This window comes from Saimiri boliviensis, chromosome 4 (assembly GCF_048565385.1).
Source record: "Saimiri boliviensis isolate mSaiBol1 chromosome 4, mSaiBol1.pri, whole genome shotgun sequence".
Lineage (NCBI taxonomy): Eukaryota > Metazoa > Chordata > Mammalia > Primates > Cebidae > Saimiri > Saimiri boliviensis.
Window position 1 is genome coordinate 31,607,776 of NC_133452.1, and position 21,408 is coordinate 31,629,183.

The following is a 21,408-nucleotide window of genomic DNA, read 5'->3' on the forward strand; positions in this document are numbered from 1 at the left end:
ACACTTTCTAAATGTGGCTTCATCACAGGAAAGAAGGTCCTGTAGACAACAAGTTCATTTTTCAGGTTTTTATCTTTTAACTTTCTAATGTGAGCTATCATTTATCCAGGAATTATTTAGAAATCCAGAAATCTTAATGTATTTCCATCAGAAAATGCATCCTAAAAACCTAAACAAGAAGACTTTCATTTTCACAAGGACTCCCAGGAGTCCACCTCACAGGATAGGCTTTTTCTATTTCTCTTTCTCATTTTCATAAAATTCTTTTTCAGATTGTATCAAAACCCACCTGCCCACAACTTCTACTCCCTCATCTTCCCCTAGAGACACACGGATTAAGCTTCTAAAATATCTGAAACCAGCTATCAAGTCCACCCAAATCTTGTCTTCTCCACACTAAACCTCCTCAGGCTCCTCCGAATGTTCTCTGCCAAATAAGGTTTCACTTGTGTTCTTCTGCTTAGAATGTGGCCTCAAGAGTGGTCGATATTAACAAGTGATACCTAACTTGGATCACATTCTCAGGTCAAATGAGCTTAGTTGGTTGTCATAGCACATTCTATGCTGACTCACCTTGAAACCCCTAATTCTCATTCATAAGGACAGCAATTAAGCTGTTTTCATCCATGATGTCTTGGTGCAATAAGATCCCAGTATAGTCCTTAATGTTTATCCCTATTCAGTTTATTCTTTTCCAAAGTGGCTTCGAGTTGCAGCCTGTGGAGAACTTTGAGAATTCTGATTCATCCAGTGTAATGACTCCCTCTTTTACCTTCATGCCACTAAAGATTTTTAAAATATATTTCAAACCTTTTTAAGCCTACCTGAAATTTTGCCTATATTCTTTCAAAAGGTTTTTTTTTTTCAAAATCATGTGATATACCCAAGAAAGCCCAGAATTAGAGTTTACATACAATTTATTTTTTACTTAAAGTGATAAAAACTGAGAAGCTCTAAAAATGTGCCTAAAGTTAGGAGGCAGCAGGGGGTGGTAAAAGGAAGACTCACAGCCCACCGAGTTGCTTAAGTTAATAAGATTCAGTAAGCCCATGAAAACATGGCACTGCAATTTAGAATATTCCACGGTTAAAGAAAAAAAGAGAGAGAGAAGCTAAATGGAAAATCTACACAATACTAGAGAAAAAAGAACAAAAGCGACAGATCAAAACACATTCTCATCCATGTTTATGGTTGGCCCAATGACCCTGGAGAAAAGCAAAAGCTTTATTTAAATAACATTATTCATAAAGTTTAAAAGATTCAAATGTTGCTGTGTATTAAAATATACATTATCTAATTCCAATCTGCTGGGGGAAAAAGAGCTGTTTCTATTTCATAAGTTTTGTCTCTTAAAAAGCATTAGGAACATTTCTGAACTCAAAAAGCTAACTATGAAGTAGTTCATAGTGACACGAAGACATCTGACAGATGCCACCACGGTTTATCCATGGCGACACTGAACAAACCTACGCAGGCTTCAACTTCACAGCACTTGTCTCTTAGAGGCCAACCGCTTTAAAAAGTCTGTGTGTTTACATAGTCATCACCTTTTTACTGCCAGAATTAGACCCATTATGTTTGGTGTAAAACACAAACCCAAAAAATGTATTCAAGCAAATCTGACTTTTCTTATTCAATTAAATTTCCTTTTTCTTCCTAATCTTGCTCTGCAAATAAAAGATAGTAATCCACTCATCAATCTAACTATGGAATAAAAAACAAAACAGAATCTTTCCAATTTACCATCAATTTTTATTATATAGAACCTTAGATGTTGAATGTATAAAGGATTTGAATTGGTATGAACAAAATCTATATTTGTGTGGGCTTAGCTAAGTACCTATGAATTAGTGTCTGATCACAAAGGTTCAATGAAATAATGCTGTATACAGAGAAATTCTGGTGCCTATACAAAAATCCTGTCATTTTCTATGGTTATTTCATAGTCCAATCAAATTTCTGTCTGAGTCTTTAAACAGCCAGTATTTAAAATGTTAACTATTTGCCCATTCAATGCCAAAGTGGTCTGTCAATTTCTATTATCCCATTGCATTCAGTCAAAGCCATACCTGCATCCCTGCCAAAGCATGTTGGGCCAGCTTCACATTCTTGGATTCCAAAGCCAACTGGAGAGGCAGCAGGCATTTCTCCCTGGCAAACACAAAAATAAGGACAACATGTGAGCTCAGCAAAGCTGGCAGTCAAGTGATATAAGCCTTATGTACATCCACCCCCAAATGACACTACACACATACACAAAAATTATAACCAATAATAAAAATGCACATGGGCTTAAGAGAAAACACTGCAAATAAGCTGTGCGGAAATGTCCCATCAACCCTTTGCCTTCTTGGTATAGCTACAAGAAGGGCAAACACAATGACCTTCACTAATTAGTACCTGGTACACTCATTAGTACACATTGGGACCCCAGCCAGTCTGTGAACCTGCTTTGTTCTTTCCCAAATTAACAGCAGTGCTCACACCCAGCACACCTTGGGTGAACAACTCTAGGAAGCACCATTAAGTAGATTTCTATATCTTGCTTCTACCTTTTCCTTACCTGGAAATTATATACATCACCATCAGCATTCTGCCTCATCAATATACACCAAAATTCTATTAGTTTGTCAATTCCTCCCCAACTGGAAGTATTCAACAATAATTTGTAAATTTAACATTTGCTCTATAGTCTCCATCAAGAAGTAGATTTTGTGACAGGTTCTTAATAAACATGTTTCCAAGACAGAAATACAAATGAACCATCAACAGCATTGGCTGATGAGAGATGCCTGGATGCAACATTATCTAGTGTCATGGGAGAGACAAAAATTAAAAAAATAAAAAACACTCAAAAACCAAAACAAACAAAAAACCATGGAGAGCTACTTGGATATTTTAAAGCTTAAAAACACAAAAACAAAACAAACAAAATGACAGGGCTTTGAAATAGGAATAAACCAAAAGAGTTACAAAGACAAAAATGTCTGTTAGAAGCATCTACTCTAAATAATTAAACAACAGACCAATAATTTTAATCAACCCATTATTTCCCTATGGTGTCATTAGCACAAAAATGTGACTTCATTTTACCAGGTTTCTCTGCCCTCACTTAAACCAGAGCAGCCCCATTCCTATCTGTTTCATATTTTCAGCATAAACTGAAAGATACATTGACTTTAGAGTGTGAAAGCTACTGCATTAGACTATAGGATTTCATCGTTGGAGAACTAAGGGTTACTGTCATAGAACACAATGAAACACAAAGTTAATTACAGCTCTGACTTCCCTCGTCCACTCTGCAGCTCTGCTGCTTTTCCATAAAATTCTGCTACCAGCAGCTCCACAACCAATGAAGTGAGAGTCACACATTCTTTAATGTGCCAGCCACACAGACTACAAAAACAGACTATCAGGAAAAATATTTGCCTTCCTAATCCTCACCTTTCCCCTCATCAACCCAATGTTACAATATTCATTTTTATGGTGACAATTAACACTACAGCCATTTTTCATTAGATTCATCCTTTGACTTACCCAACTGTGTTACATACAGTTGGGTGGCTGTAACTTTGTCACTGTTATAACTGTGACAAGCTGACAATAAGGCAAACACTGTGGTGTAGTCAATTAGTGCAGGAATAGCTTTTTTTTTTTTTCTAATTTTGTTTCTTTTGTTCAACGACAACCAGTTTAAGAGCTTAGAAAAATTAAATGGAGGCATGAAGGTAGAGTGGGAAGTAGAAACCATGGGCAGATGCTATGCTAACAGAAGCAGCACAGAAATTCATCTGTAAACCCTTGGAACAATCAGATTTCCACCAGGCTTAATCCACTGTGAAAGAACGCTCAACTTGGATTTGGAGTCAGATTGGCCAATGAAAGGGCATAATAGAAGGGAAAAAGCATGGAAGTCCAAAAGTCTTACAGCCTAATAGCCCAGGGAAGAGAAAATCTATCCAGTAGCTAAGGGCTAAAAATGTACAAGAATTTACACATTACACATTGGGTACCCATTGAGATTGGATGCCATGTCCAGCAGCAAGGACCCTTTTGGAAATGCTCAACCTGTTGACTCTTGGAAAGCAGCAATATATTCACTTATCCATATTACTCTGCCATTTGCAGTATTAGCCCTTGAAATCCTTATTCCACTCTCTCACCTGCTTATACATTCACATGACATACCATTGACCTAAGCCAGGTTGCTGACAAATGCCAGGATCTCCAGATTGCACCACCACCAGGGGACATCACTGCACTGTTCCCATACAAGCCATGGTCACCAGGCAGGACTGGTAGAGGAAGGTGGTTTAACTAGGTTTTGTCTGAGTTGAAAGATATGGGTGTTTAGTAGAAAGAACATAGACTGTGGAATCACATAGATGTGAATTCAAATGCTAAGCATTGATATGTTTTGCAGTCTCAATTGGGATACTAAACTCTGTGGGTCTTAGCTCCCTTATCCATAAAAAGGGCATTTTAAGACCAATCCTGCAGAGTTGGAGTATAATATGTAGATAACATGAAGATGATATATGCAACAGAGATTGTCAAACTTTTTTGGTAGAGAGCCCCATAATAAATATTTTAGATCAGGCATTCCAAACGGTCTCTGTCCTAACTATCCAACTCTGCTAAAGCACAAAAGCAATAACAGACAATTAGTAAACCAATGAGTATGATTATATGCTAATAAAACTTTATATACAAAAACAGGCAAAAAGCCAGACTTGGCCTACAGGCTGTAGTTTGCCCAGCATTGATATAGACAAAGTGCCCAGCACAGATCATGATCTTCAGTATGGGACAAGCAAATCAATCTTTTTATGTATCCAGAAAGATTTTGCATAAGACAGCAGCTAACTGTCCCAGGAAGGTCATAGCAGAGGCAAGCACAGCAACAAGATCTCCCTTATAAAATAAATGCTTTGGGGAACTATCACTGCAGACAAAGACTTCATCTGGATATTAAACCAAGGCACTCCATCATTCAACCATCCATCCAATCATCCATTCAAACAACATTTGAGTGCCTCCTGAGTGCCAGGCAGCATGCTGAGAGCTAGGGAAGGGTCAGCAAGAACCAAGTTCACAACAGGTACCTGCTTTCATTAGTATTCATGGGACAAAGAGAGAAAAAAGAAAGTTAGCACTTACTATTTCTCTCATCTTAACTGTCACTACAACCTTCTTACCCTTATTCTAAATTTGAGAAAACTGAGGTTCAGAAACTGTCCAAGGCCACACAGTTAACATGTGTTGGAAACAAACTTAAATTCATCTGACTCCCAAGAACAAGTTCTTTTCAACTTCCTTTGGTCTCATAAGATGAGAGAAAGGCTAGAATAGACGTGTTTCTTAACTCATTTTAGTTCTTACACACACACACACACACACACACACACACACACACACACACAAAATCTGGCAAAGGACCCTCTTCCCAGGGGAGGGTACCTATCATTTCAGGGAATCCACAGGTACCCAAACCTCAACTCTACATGGATCCCAAGTTAGGAGTCCTTGCCCTTGGGAGAAAGAACTCTGCTCCACATTCGAGGTCTGTATCAGATAAGAAGGCAGTGCAACCTGGCTGGGGTTCTGCTAGGACGGCCTTGGAAGAGATGCTACACTGAGCCCTGAGTAGCTCTCGTGTGTGTGTGCGCGCGCGCACACGTGTGTTTGCGTGCACCATAGGTATATGCATATATATGTAGGTGTAGGTTACTATAAACATTTTATATTGAAATTGAGGAACAATGCTTAAGAAAATGTCTACAATGTCAATAGTGCTTTTTACTGCAAAGTAGTTTCTTCTTACTGTATCTTCAACAACAATATTTGATCAAATAGATATTTAAAATGAAATGCATAACAAAAGGTTTTTTTTTTTTTTTTTTTTTTTTTTGGTAGTAACTACTAGTAAGAACAAAAGTGTACCCACCAGCCTAATGCTTTTAAATAAGTAACCAAAATAAATGTGAGGCTGGGTGGAGTGGCTCACGCCTGTAATCCAGCACTTTAGGAGGCTGGGCCAGGTGGGTCACAAGGTCAGGAGTTTGAGACCAGCCTGCCCAACATGGTGAAACCCTCTATGTACTAAAAACACAAAAATTAGCTGGGTGTGGTGGCACGTGCTTGTAATTCCAGCTACTTAGGCTGAGGCAGGAGAATCGCTTCAATGTGGGAGGTGGAGGTTGCAGTGAGCTGAGATCAAGCCACGGCACTCCAGCTTGGGCAATGGAGTGAGACTCCATCTCAAAAATAAATAAATAAATGTGAATAAGAATGATTTACTGTAGTAGTAACACACAATTGATAGGACAAGAATAATCTGTAGCTGGGCGCGGTGGCTCAAGCCTGTAATCCCAGCACTTTGGGAGGCGGAGGCGGGTGGATCACGAGGTCGAGAGATCGAGACCATCCTGGTCTACATGGTGAAACCCCGTCTCTACTAAAAATACCAAAAATTAGCTGGGCATGGTGGCTCGTGCCTGCAATCCTAGCTACTCAGGAGGCTGAGGCAGGAGAATTGCCTGAACCCAGGAGGCGGAGGTTGCGGTGAGCCGAGATCGCGCCATTGCACTCCAGCCTGGGTAACAAGAGCGAAACTCCGTCTCAAAAAAAAAAAAAAAAGAACAATCTGTATCGAAGGCTTCTTATCCCCTCAGACCTAGCAGCCCCCTAGAGTATCACAGGCCTCAGATCCTGACTGCAATTGGAAATGAACCCATGTGCAAAAGAAGGAAATTCATAGGGCAGAACTAATTTTGCTGCTTCCTCTGTGATATCCTAAGAACCCTCCTACCTTCATTTTTTTCTAAAAGTGATTCTAATGAAAGAGGAAGCAGGCCTGTTAATTGGGTCTCAGGATGAAATTTATAATGAATAAATATTATAATGAAATTTATAATTTATAATGAAAATGCAACATGGCACACACTGTATTGGAATAATCCCCTTTGCACACACTGTATTGGAATAAATCATCTTTTGATCTTTCTAGATGCTGCCTCATGGGAAAAAGGAATAGCAAAAACCAACATTCGATTACATTAAGTGATTATTTTTTATGCACGGGCACATGAAAATTTGTTCTTGCTTAATTAAAGGCAGTGTCCCCAGGTTTCGTGTCCTGCCATGCCATTATTTCTTAAAGAAGAATAGTGGTGCTGCATATGCTTGAGGAAGGTATCATCTGCACTGTGATGCTGTATCTGGTCATGTCAGTGAGACTCAACCCACTTCCTTAACCGCACTGTCATGGTTAACAGACCAGCTTTATTAGGCTGACAGGTAACAGTGGACAGAGGGAAGTTAAAACAGGTGAACAAAGGAAGAGTTAGGATTTACTAATAATTATCTTTCAATACAAGCACAAACGTGAACTTTTGAAAAAAAAAATTTCCATAAGTTATTAGGGTACAGGTGGTATGTAGTTACATAAGCAAGTTCTTCAGTGGTGATCTATGAGATCCTGGTGCACCCAACACCCAAGCAGTAGACACTGCACCATATTTGTAGTCTTTTATCCCTTGCCCCCCTCCCACCTTTCCCTCCAAGTACCCCAAAGTCCATTATATAATTCTTATGCCTTTTCGTCCTCATAGCTTAGCTCCCACATACCAGTGAGAACATACAATATTGTTTTCCATTAAACAGTTACTTCACTTAGAATAATAGTCTCTGACCTCATCAAGGTCATTGCAAATGCTGTGAATTCATTCCTTTTTATGAGTAGTATTCCATCATATATATGCACATACATACATATAAATATATTCCATCATATATGTATATATATATCCATCATATATGTATGTGTGTATATGTGTGTGTGTATATATATATATATATATATATATATATATATAACTGTGATATATATAGATAGATAGATAGATAGATATCCATACATATATCACAGTTTCTTTATCCACTTGTTGATTGATGGGCATTTGGGTTGGTTCCACCATTTTGCAGTTGGGAATTGAGCTGCTATAAACATGCATGTGCAAGTATCTTTTTCGAATAAAGACTTACTTTCCTCTGGGTAGAGACCCAGTGGTGAGATAATTGGATCAAATGGTAATTCTACTTTTAGTTCAAGGAATCTCCGTACTGGTTTCCACAGTGGCTATACTAGTTTAAGGTTCCACCAGCAATGTAGAAGTGTTCCCTGATCACCACATCCATAAAAAACATGTACTGTTTTTTGATTTTTTTTGATTATGGCCATTCTTGCAGGAGGAAGGTGGAATCACATTGTGGTTTTGATTTGCATTTCCCTCATCATTAGTGATGTTGAGCATTTTTTCATGTTTGTTGGCCATTTGTATAGCTCTTCTTTTGAAAATTGTCTATTCATGTCCTTAGCCCACTTTTTTATGGGACTGGTTTTTTTTCTTACTGATTTGTTTCAGCTCATTGTAGATTCTGGATGTCAGTCCTTTGTCAGGTGTATAGATTGTGAAGATTTTCTCCCATTCTGTGGGTTGTCTGTTTACTCTGCTGACTGCTCCTTTTGCCGTGCAAAAGCTCTTTAATTAGGTACCATGTATTTATCTTTGTTTTTATTGCATTTGCTTTTGGGGTTCTGGCCATGAAATCCTTGCCTAAGCCAATGTCTAGAAGGGTTTTTTCATGTTATCTTCTAGAATTTTTATAGTTTTAGGTCTTAGGTTTAAGTCCTTAATCCATCTTGAGTTGATTTTTGTATAAGGTAAGAGACGAGGATCCAATTTCATTCTCCTACATGTGGCTATCCAATTATCCCAGCACCATTTGTTGAAAAGGGTGCCCTTTCCCCACTTTATGTTTTTGTTGGTTTTGTTAAAGATCAGTTGGCTGTAATTACTTGGGTTTATTTCTGGGTTCTCTATTCTGTTCCATTGGTCTATGTGCCTATTTTTATACCAATACCACACTGTTTTGGTGACTATGGCCTTACAGCGTAGTTTGAAATCAGGTAGTGTGATACCTCCACATTTGTTCTTTTTGGTTCCATACGAATTTTAGAATTGTTTTTTCTAATTCTGTGAAGAATGGTAGTGGTATTTTGATGGGGACTGTGTTGAATTTGTAGACTGTTTTTGGCAGTATGGTAATGATCAAGTGGGTTTCATACCAGCGATACAGGGATTATTTAACATACACAAATCAATAAATGTGATATCCCACATAAACAGAATTAAAAGCAAAATCACATGATCATCTCAATAGATGCAGAAAAAACATTCAACAAAATCCTGCATCCCTTTATGATTAAAACCCTAAGCAAAACTGGCATATAGGGGACACAACTTAATGTAATAAAAGCTGTCTATGACAAACCCACAGCCAACATAAGACCGAATGGGAAAAGTTGAAAGCATTCCCTCTGAGAATGGGAACAAGATAAGGATGCCCACTCTCACCACTCCTCTTCAACACAGTACTGGAAGTCCAAGCCAGAGCAATCAGGCAAGATGATTTGCATTTGGATGCAAGTAAACAGGAAGTCAAACTGTCCCTGTTTGCTGACGATATTATCATTTACCTTCAAAACCCTAAGGACTCCTCCAGAAAGCTCCTAGAACTGATAAAAGAATTCAGCAGTTTCCAGATACAAGATTAATGTACACAAATCAGTAGCTCTTCCATATACAAACATCGACCAAGCGGAGAATCAAATTGAGAACTCAATCCCTTTTACAATAGCTGCAGAAACATAAAATACTTAGGAATATACCTAACAAAGGAGTCGAAAGACCTCTACAAGGAAAACTACAAAACACTGCTGAAAGAAATCACAGATGACACAAACAAATGGAAACACATCCCACGCTCATGGATGGGTAGAAGCAATATTGTGAAAACGTGAACTTTAAGTAACACCAAATACATTCCCGAATGTTAGGACAATTCCTCTTTGATGCCTTGGGGGAGGAGAAGCATAAAGGTATCTTACATTTCTGAGGTCTGCTTATACCCTAAAATTCTAGGATTCTGTGACCTAAGCTATTTATCAAAAAACTTTCTGAATTTCTTCACATCATAATCATAGCTATGGTTGAAATGGCTTAGATGTGGCTTGGCTATGCAGGGTAACATGCTACACATAACTTCTGAAGGTAAACATTTAATTATCAACCAAACTAAAACTAAGAGAGATTAGATTACCTGTCCAAGGTCATATGTTTGCAAATGACAGAACGTTATTCAGACTTACACCATCCCTTTTCTTTTTTAAAAATATTAAATAGACACAGGGTTTTGCTATGTTGCCTAGGCTGGTCTCAAACTCCTGGCCTCAAACAATCCTCCTGCCTCAGCCTTCCAAAGTGCTGTGATTACAAGCATGCGCTACTGTGCCTAGGCTAGACGATTTGTTTCGATAATCTGTGTCAAGCCTACACCACAACGCCTATGTGGATAGCCAGCTCCCACCGACTATGTGTAGGGCTCATTGCTTTAAAGTGGCAATTCAAAGGTCCACTATGTTAAGAGTGGGGCCAGGCATCAAACAAGTAATGTGAACTCTTATTTCGAGTGATAGTCCATGAAGCAATGCATTATGTTGACAGTTGGTGTATAGTTATGAGAAGGTGTACGCAGTTTGGATATGTGGGAAAAAATTGGCTTTGGAACTAGCTGCTGAGTTCAAGCCACAGCCAACACCTTTCCCGGTAGTCAAGATGTTTCCTAATTTGCATATGAAAGGTTTTCCACCCTCACTGTTTGACAATCAGGTTGTTAGTATTCATGCTAATGAATATGGATCCTGTAAATTTAAACAGTTTACACCAACACTGATGAATTTTCATTGATTAAGCTTTTGCCAGAGCCAATTCCATTGAGCCAACTGGAACTACACTGATTCCTTAATTGATTTTCTCTATAGCGCCGTTAAAATGTTTCCATTTCATTTCTATTTTAATGAAATTATTTTTATCAGTATCAATCCTTTTCTATTTCAAAACAAAGATTGGATTCACCCTTCCGGCACTGTTTCAGGCCCTAGGGATATAGCTGTGAACATAAAATTCCTTTTCTTCTGCAGGCTTTCAAGGTTTTTTAGCAAGCCTATTGCAATTATTAAGTTGAGCATATGAAATTGGCATTTGTGTAGGTCAGAAGAGGTTGAATATTGGCAATTTCATATGATTCAATCTAGTAGAAATCATTCTAAATCATATAAAATGGTTATGCCCATACTTTACCTCAGGATACCAACATTTATTGTCCACGATTTTCTTATAAAAAGCACATGAAAAATCCAAACACGCCGAAAAAAATGAACATTAACATATAGCAATGCAAATCAATTAGGGCATTATTTAAGAAAGAGCTCAGCTCACTGCTGGCAGTGGGTATTTCCAGATAGTGGCATCGGAGAATTTTTTTTATACTTTCCATTTGTACCAATTTTAATATAATAACTCCAGAGTATACTTGCGTAATCTGAAGAAAATATTTTGTAAGCTTGACTGATGTAAGTAGAGTGGCAGCTGAGTCACGGAAGTGCCATTATTAAAACCTCCAGCATGCCAGTCACCAGGCTAAGAGCTCAGACACATGATCCCACTAACTCTCACAACCACTCAGTAAGGAGGGGCCAATACAGTCATGTGCCGCACGACAGTGTTTCTGTCAGTGACAGACCACAGTGGTCCCTTAAGATGATAACGGAGTTGAAAACTTCCTATCACCTGGGAAATTTCCGAGCATAACTGTCCTAACATCATGCAACACTATACTCACGTTTGTGGTGATGACAGTGTAAACCAGGCATCCCCAAACTTCACTGTCCCCCAGACCCTTGGAGGGCCACTATATACTGTGCTCCTCTCACTGACCACCAATGAAAGAGGTGTCCCTTCCTGAAGTGCAACGGGGGGCCGGATAAATGGCCTCAGGGGGCCGCATGCGGCCCGTGGGCCGTAGTTTGGGGACGCCTGATCAACTGTGCCGCCCATTGTATAAAAACACAGCACATATAATTAGGTACAGTACTTCACACTGGATAATAAACATGTTACTCGTTTATATATTTACTATATTTTAAAAATTATTTTACAGCATACTCCTACTTACAAAGAAAACAGTTAACTGTAAAATGGCCTAAGGCAGGTCCTTCGGGAGGTATTCCAGAAGGCGGCATTGGCACCATAGGAGATGACAGCTGCATGCGTGTTACTGAACCTGAAGACCTTCCAGTGGGACAAGATGTGGAAGAGAAAGACAGTAACACTGGTGATCCTGACCCCGTGTAGGTCTAGGCTAATGTGGGTGTGTATGTCATTTTTAACAAAAAGCTTAAAAATTAAAAATAAAGCTTATAGGCCAGGCGCGGTGGCTCACGCCTGTAATCCCAGTACTTTGGGAGGTGGAGGTGGGTGGATCACCTGAGGTCGGGAGTTCGAGACCAGCCTGACCAACATGGATAAACCCAGTCTCTACTAAAAATGCAAAATTAGCCGGGCATGGTAGCACATGCTTGTAATTCCAGCCACTCAGGAGGCTGAGGTATAATTGCTTGAACCCGAGAGGTGGAGGTTGCAGTGAGCCGAGATTGTGCCATTGCATTCCAACCCAGGCAACAAGAGCGAAACTCCATCTCATACATACATACATTAATCTTATAGAATAAGGATATAAAGTATTTTTGTACAACTGACAATCTGTCTTAAGCAAAGTGTTATTTCAAAATAATAAAAAAGATAAAAAATTAAAATGTTTGTAAGATAAAAATGTCACAGTAAGCCAAACTTAACTTATGATTGAAGAAAGAACATTTTAAAAATAGTTAGTGTAGCCTAAGTGTGCAGAGTTTATAAAGGCTATATCAGTGCACAGAAATGTGCTTGGCATTCACATTCGCTCACCCCTCTCTCACCGACTCACCCAGAGCAACTTCCAGTCCTGCAAACTCTGTTCATAGTAAGTGCTCTATGCAGGTGCACCTGCATAGATGGCATTTTTTGTCTTCCGTATCTCATTTTTACTGTACCTGTCCTATGTCTAGTTACACAAACACTTTTCATTGTGTTACAACTGCCTACAGTATTCATGCATAACATGCTGTGCAGGATGCCTGGGAGCAAAGGCCTATAGCCTAGGTGTGTAGTAGAGTGCATCATCTCGGTTTGTATAAGCACACTCTACGATGTTGATGCAATAATGAACTCGCCTAATGACACATTTCTCAGGACTATCCCCATTGTTAAGCCACGCATGACTGTGTTATCCACATTTATTGATGAGGGATAGAGAGAAAGAGAAGAAAATCACTCCCAGACCAGAGGTAGGACAGGCACTGGACCCCCAAGCTCATGCCTTGGCACTATGAGACCTTAATGGTGTCCATTTGTCAATCTCAAACTACATTCGAAGAACTAAACATTTTACACACAGCAAACCTGTGAAGAATTTTCTTTACAAAGACATTTCTTTCTTTCTGTCCAATGTCAATCCATTTGAACACTGCCTCACATTATCGCCCACATGTCAGCTTTACAGCTTCCCACCTTGAAATGCTGTACACTGCTCCGCACCCCCGTAGAAACACCTAACTCCACAGAGTCACTTCTCATGGCACCGTGGACAGCACCTGCTCTTTCAGGTTTTCATAGGAAGCATTTTGTCATATATATCAAGAAATTAAAATATCGGTATGCTTTGAACTAGGAGTTCCTCTCCTAGGAGCCTTTTCTAAGGAAATAATCACAGATATAGCAGTTTTCTACGTAAGATTTTTACTGTAGCATTATGAATAATATAACTGACACTAAAGAAATCATGGTACAGCTACAGAATGGAATAATACATAATCACTAAAAGTATTCTAAAGTTTTTTGACACAGGAAAATACTGTGAAAATGTTACACAAAAGTATGAGACTATCATGCAGTTATATACCACACACGATTGTCCTCTTGAATAAAAACTTGCACAAACATACAGTGGAGGGAGGGAGGAAGCAATTGGAAACAAAATCTCCCCCACACTCTGAACTATGTCTTCGCTTTTGGGGAATGTGGATGATTTTGGTTTGTTTGTATGTTTCTACATTTTAAAGATTTTCAAGAGTAAAACATGTTACCTTTAGAACTAGGGAAAAGGTGGCCAGGTGCAGTGGCTTACATCTGTAATCCCAGAACTGTGGGAGGCTGAGGCGGGCAGATCACCTGAGGTCAGGAGTTCAAGACCAGCCTGGCCAATATGGTGAGATCCCGAGTCTACTAAAAATACAAAAATTAGCCAGGTGTGGTGGCAGGCGCCTGTAGTTCCAGCTACTTGGGAGGCTGAGGTAGAAACATCGCTTGAACTCGGGAGGCAGAGGTTGCAGTGAGCTGAGATCTCACCACTGCACTCCAGCCTGGGTGACAGAGCGAGACTTCATCTCAAAAAAAAAAAAAAAAAAAAAAAAAAAAGATGATGATATTGTCCCGCTACTTTTCTCTTGTTCTGCAAAATTCAAGTGTTTGCGTTAGGGACCTCTGCTGCTGCTGTTTCTGTTCAACACTCCTTGGCAGAGGGACACTGCTCCTGCTGGAGAGTCCAGGCAGAGTGCTAACTCCACATTGCCAGACTGCCAGCTGGAACACTTTTATCATGAAAAAAATCATTAAGGAACAAAATGCAATGTTCCATGATCCAGGGCAGGGCAGAGCAATTTCCATCGGCATCTTTCATGCTGTCGGTATAGCCACACTCTAAGGCTGAAAGCTTGATTGTAGGAAAGCATGTCACAGAAAGAAAGAAGCAAGGCTAATTAAATAGACTGATTGTAAATGACACACTTGGCTAAGTTAACTATATTTTAGGATCACAAGCCTCATTTCAGTCAGGAAGGCTTTAGGGAGAGGAGGTAATTCAAGAGCTGTTTGAAAGATGGTAAGAACATTTTTTTAGGGGGAAGAAAAGAAGAAGTGATTCCAGGAACATGGGTCAGTTATCGATAAATTGGAAAGAGTGGTGACTGTATAGAGGAGATTAAGTTAGCACAGAGGAATTCAGGAAGGATGACATTGAGGCCATTAAGGGAAATGGCCTCATTTGCACTGCAATGGTCACCATTACCTCTGCCTCCCAGGTTCAGGAGATTCTCCTGCCTCAGCCTCCAGAGTAGTTGGAATTACAGGTGCCTGCCACCACACCTGGCTAATTTTTTGTATTTTTAGTAGAGATGGGGTTTCACCATGTTGTCCAGGCTGGTCTTGAACTCCTGACCTCAGGTGATCTACCCACCCCACAAAGTGCTGGGATTACAGGTGTGAGCCACCACACCCAGCCCCATCATCTTTTTTATATGCTAATAACCTTGCACAACTCTAGAGTTACCTGTTAAAAAAAATGAAAACTCTATGGCATAAGGATCTTTCAGAAACATCTATGTAACAAGACAGATAACTTAAAAGCAAAACAAAAGTAATAATTTTGAGAAAAAAACCTGACTTCATATTCTCTTTGAGACTCACTGGCCTATTAAAGCTCACAAATAATGCATAAATAGATGTATTATAATTTCTTATAAATTAAGTGCCATGACAGCAAAATGGTTGACCAAAGTTAACAGTTTCTAAAAAATAAAAATTTCCAGGTATGGTGTCAAAATGCCTTATGAAACCAGTCCAGTACCAGTTAACACAACAGTCAGAACAATGTACTTCTCACAAATGAATTAATTAAGCATTCCTAAATGACTAATCCATTTGTGAGAAGTACGTAAGAGTTTCAGTAATAAACAGAGCATTTATTTAATAAATATTTAGCCTACTACATGTCCAGGCACGGTGTGAAATGTTAGACACATAACTATGAATGAGACACATGGTTCCTGTCCACATGGAACCCATAGTCTAGGGGAGGTAATAGACGTGTGATAATACGGTAACATAGGCACAAGGTAATAAACACTTGTACTAATGTACACACAACCAACTAGAGAAATATAATTGGGAGTGGGAGAGATTTTGTCTAGAAAAATGAAAGTTTCTTCATAAAAGGTGATAACTCATTTGGCCTTGAACCGCAGAAGACAGAATGGAACTTGGTCAGCCCAGTGAAGAAGAGGAAAAGGACATTCCTAGCTGAGATTGTAAATGCAAAGATACAGAGTGGATTCATGGAGCAGCCAAAGTCCCATTGTGGCCTGATGAAGTCACGGTGAGAAGACTGGTGTGAAATAAATTTCACAAGGGAGCTTTGAGCCAGCTTTTGAAGGGTCTTGCACGCCATGCAGAGAAACTGACCTTCAGCTAGCTGAAAATGAGGAGCTGATGAAAGATTTTTAATCAAAGGAGTAATGTAATCTTAGACATTTTCTACCAAATGGAACTCTGGCTACAATGTAGAAAATAGAACACAGAATATCATAACAAAAATGTCTGGAGCCAAACTACTCTTGGTCAAATTCAGGCCTTGCCAATGGCAACCTGTGTGCTAAGCATTTCACCTCTTCAACTTTTCTTCATCTAAAAACATGGAGCTAATACTATCTACCTCAAGCAGTGTTAGAACGATCCGATAAGAAGTCACATTAGGCAAAGTCCTGAATGCTCAGGGCCATCCTAACATTTATAGTGCTCTGGGGGGCCCTGGGCCCGTCCTGTTCTGTAAGGGGTCTTAGACAACAACATGAACGCCTCAGCCTGCAGACCAATCCCAACCCAGTCACTGCAGGCAGCTGCTTCGTGGCCAGCCCTTAGGCCTAGGGATGCACATATTTGTGGTACCATTTGCCTTCCGAAAGATAGAGCCAGGAAAGAGACCACAGAGCTGAGTTTTTTTTTGTTTGTGTTTTTTTGAGATGGAGTTTTCTCTGTTGCCCAGGCTGGAGTGCAATGGTGCAATCTTGGCTTGCTGCCATCTCCACCTCCTGGGTTCAAGCAAATCTCCTGCCTCAGCCTCCCAAGTAGCTGGGATTACAGGTGCCTGCCACCATGCTTGGCAAATTTTCGTATTTTTAGTAGAGACGAGGTTTCATCATGTTAACCAGGCTGGTCTTGAACTCTTGACCTCGGGTGATCCACTCACCCTAGCCCAGTGCTAGGATTACAAGCGTGAGCTACCTTGCCCGGCCCCGACAGCTGATTTTTGTAAGGAGGCTCAACACAGACAGAGCAGGGAATTCTGAGGTCTTCAGTACCTAGAGAGAGAAGGGCGGGCTTTGGGTAGGAACACTTCCATTGCCCTGTGGAGACTGAGAATAAACCCTCTACAACATGGGTGCAAGGCAGGGCCCCGCCTCGCCTAGGACTCATGGTAGCAGTGACAGTACCTAGCACATTAGACATGCTCAACAAATGCCTGTGATTATGGTGCTCTTTCTCATGGTCACAGTTGCCTTACGATAACTTCACTGTTGTCATCTTCATTACCCAGAGGCAGGAGAGCCGAGAGGAAGGGCTCCGTTCTAATGGAAGGACCCAGCACTGAAAGTGCATTGAGGTGTCTGCATTCAGGAATGGAAAAAAGGAAAAAGAACCTACAGAGACAGCATGCAAAGTAGAGAGGACTGCCTGAAAGAATAGCTTTGAGGAATTAAGTGGGAAAGACAGCAACTGTATTTTTGAGTTCGAAGTGCCTTTGGGCATCCAAGTACTAATACGTAACAAATTGGATGTACTAGCCTGGAGCTAGGGAAAAATTTAGAAGTCACTAATCTATAAGTAGTAGCTGAAAACTTGGAAGTGGATGAAACTTTCAAGGAAATGTACAAGGTGCAGAACAGAAGGATAGAGCTCTGAGAAATCCCTCCAGCCACTGAGTAGAGAGAATTAATGATGCCAGCAAAGCACTAGTAGTCAGAAGAGGCTGTGATGCTCTGGAAGATGCCAGAAGGAAGGCTGTCCTTCTAAGATATGTCCATTTAGTACCAGTACCCTCCAGCCATTGATGCCCACTTTGTGCCAGGCATTCTGACTTGGTATACATTATCTAGTTTGACTGTTAACACACTATGTGATACATAATTATTTCCATATTATCAATGAGCAGACAGGCTCAGAGACAGTAACCTGTCCCATGTCACCTAACTATGATGAATTATCAGCTCCCACTAGAAGCCTAACTCTACTGTGAAAGTCAGAAGAAACTAGGCACACTTTGTTCACTGCTCAAGAGGAGGCAGCATGGAAAGAAAAAGAAGTGATGTGAGCTAGGAATTTCTCAGTGAGTTAGCTCATTGACTCCTCACAGGAATTGGGGCAATGGGCATTATCCTGTCCATTTCACAGTCCAAGACACGAAGCTCCTGGAGTCATGGATCCACGGACAGAGTTAGTAAATGGAGGAGTCCAGACTCAAATATGAGGATTCTAGGACACAAAAGCCTACAGCCTTTCCATGGCAACGGGTTCTCTCTCCACAAGGGAGCAAAGGCTAAAGGGGGGGAAAAGGCCCCCACAACATGGAAGCAAGCACTGGCAGCCCTGCTGATTAACCAAAGTACTGAAAAGGTTTAATCTTCCAGTTTTCCTATGCTCTTCCCTCAAACCACGCAGCATATGGAACCAACACAATACTCTCCACTTTTCTCAGGAAACGCAGCACTGAGAACTGTTTCTGTTTGAATCGCAGGCTCAGATATAAAATGGGCAAGTACATGGGCTCCAGAAGATAGAAAAATCTGTACCCTTCACTCTTTCATTGACTTTTTATCTGTAGTGATAAAACTTTCAGCATTACACCATTAAATTTAGTCTCAGATATAGTAAAAGCTAAGCATCAGGCTAGTTTAAATACAGGGAAAGGCCAAGGATATTACCTTAAAGCTTCATCTCTGGTGCTGTGATTGACTATACCACTTAAAGCTCAGAATCACACACTCATCAAACACACGCTAGGCACTGTTAAGCCTCATGTCCACTTGACACATCCATTCATCCTTCCAAATGCTATCCTGCTCCATATTCCTGCTTGCCCTATTGGCATTCCCAGAGCCCCTCCTGGCAAGGTTAGTGCTACCTCCACCCCCATGGCACAGGATATGGTAGCTGGTTACATACAGGTGGTTTTAGGAATATCATTAAATAACTGTGGGGGAACATGTCTATCTTGCTTGGTTCGCAATCAACTAGCAATGAACATCTTTGTGAAATCATCTAATATGCAAGTGAACTACCTTTCTAGTATCACAACGGCATACTACATTTTTTACATTTTTTTTTTTTTTTTGAGGTAGGGTTTTGCTCTATTGCCCAGGCTAGAGTGTAGTGGGTGGCTCAATCACTGTTCACTGCAGCCTCAACCTCCCAGGTTCAGGTGATCCTCCCACCTCAGTCTCATTGGTAGCTGGGACTGCAGGCCGGCTAAGTTTTTAAAAAGTTGGTACAGACGGAGTTTTGCCATGTTGCCCAGGCTGGTCTCAAATCCCTGGGCTCAAGCGATCCTCCCTCCTCGGCCTCCCAAAGTGCTGGAATTACAGGCATGAGTCATCATGCTCGGCCACATACATTTTAAAAACTGAGACCATAGCTTCAAAGAGGAGAAGATACCTGTATTTCATGTTAATTTCTGACCAATTGTTAAAATCATTCCTGTAATAAAGGAGACAGTAAAATGACCTTCCTCACTACCATGGCACATCAATTTGATGGAATTTTAATGGCCTTTAAAATGTTTTTAAATAACACTTAATGACATTGGAAAAATGTGTTTGATATGCTAAGTGAAAATAGCAAGCTTCAAAACCTGACATACCATATATGCCAATTTCATTAGATATCTCAGAAGAAAATAAATCAAATATTAAGATTCATCTTTGCACCCAGCAGCCACAGGTTAGAGTTTAGATTTTAACAGTTGTTTCTGGGTAAACCTGGGCGAGTTATCCTCACAAAGCCTCGATCTCTTCATCTGTAAAAGCAGGAATGTAGTAAAACCTTCTGCGTGGTTCAAATGACATAATGTGTGTGTCAATACTTATGTTTTCCAGGCTTTTGAATTTTCTGCATTGAGAACATACTCAATTCGGACCCTGACATTACCTTTTTTCACAAGTGTGTCATTTGTGTGTGTATACTCTTAGGTTCTAAATAATTTAAAATGGGTGTTACGGTGGGTCAAACTGAAACCTTTTTACCTTTTGAAGTTACAGCTTCTGTCCTCGGCTAAAAGCTTTGCAGTACCTTCCCCATAGGCACCAAACATCACTTTCATGCATCCATGTATGAGATAACTCCCCTTAAGTAATTCATTTTGGCAACAAGCATCAGGCAGAGAACAACCAGGTAAAATTTTATTTTCCCATAAACAGCAACTTCTCCCAGCAGTAATACGTTTGTGGTATTTCAACTACTGAACATCCCTTTCAATCCTGTACTGCAAGCATTCTTTAAAAACAGGCCTTGGGTAGGAGCCAAAAAGGTTGGGCTGATTCCTTACTAGCTGCCTGCTTTAAATATATCACAGACCTTATACCTCCCTCTTCCAGCCTGCAGGTCAGCTGACTAAGATCTACATTAACCTGCCCAACAAGTAGCCTCAGGTCTGGCACCCTGTGATGAGAAGACAAGACAAGACTGTTTCTCGGGATAAATGTTGTGTTAGAGGCTGGGTTTGTGTGTGGGCACAATAGGTGCCCTTTAGCCTGTTTGCAACTGCCTGATAGCCTCGTCACCCCGAAGGCAGCTGTATATATAGCAATACATCAGCAATGGGCTGCTTCACTCCAAGCAGGATAATAGCAAGTCGACTATATAAATGCATGACCTTTCCAAATGAGACATGTGCTGGAAGAAAAACAAATATGCCCAGTATTTTTTTTTTTTAACGCACTGAAGACATTAAACAGTAGCAGACTGTTCTCTTAGTGCAATGATTCAAGAGCAAAAGGCAGTCAAACTGAGACAGTAAAAGCTGCCTGACAACTATCCCAACCCAGGGCATGACAAAGGGACTGTGGAGGACAGGACAGATTCTACTTAAGGGGCCAGAGACAGTGGGGAACCTAAGTCTGCCTGATGTTATTATTCTCGCCAATCATATCAGACACCACAAAAAGCAAATGCAGCACCATCATTTGCAGCAGGAGTGGCTGTAAATGCCCTGCATCCAAATAGAGACTTAGTAAGCTTGCAGAACTACACATGTAGGTGCCCACAAAAACCAATGAAAACTGGCTAAGGTCCTGGAAGCTGATAAAAATGTTCATATGGAAGAAAAGGCAATCTGCCAGTAAACAAATACTCAAGTATTATAAACACTATAATTATTCTACTCTCATTTTATAGCAAAATCCTATTATGTAGCTGCCTTTAGCTCAGGACAGGTGTTTTTCCTTTCCCTAGATTAAACTCCCGCAACACACACTCATTTCCCATCCTAGTATAATTGGGAGAAGTTCCTAAATTGAGGAAAACTAGGAGCACTTGACTCACCCGCCTGCACCTGCTGCTGGCTACACCCAATGCCTTGTTA

The 21,408-nt window shown here is 40.3% G+C and overlaps 1 protein-coding gene across 2 annotated transcripts in view; it reads right to left on the minus strand.

Moving 5' to 3' along the window:
- The window catches only part of ARFGEF3 (ARFGEF family member 3), a 174,178-nt gene that overhangs the window by 126,885 nt on the left and 25,885 nt on the right, over positions 1-21,408 (minus strand). For both annotated transcript variants that reach the window (XM_003926873.4, XM_010337561.3), the window contains one exon: positions 2,070-2,151. In XM_003926873.4, the coding sequence (XP_003926922.4) occupies positions 2,070-2,151 (82 nt within the window). The remainder of the gene's footprint in view (positions 1-2,069; positions 2,152-21,408) is intronic.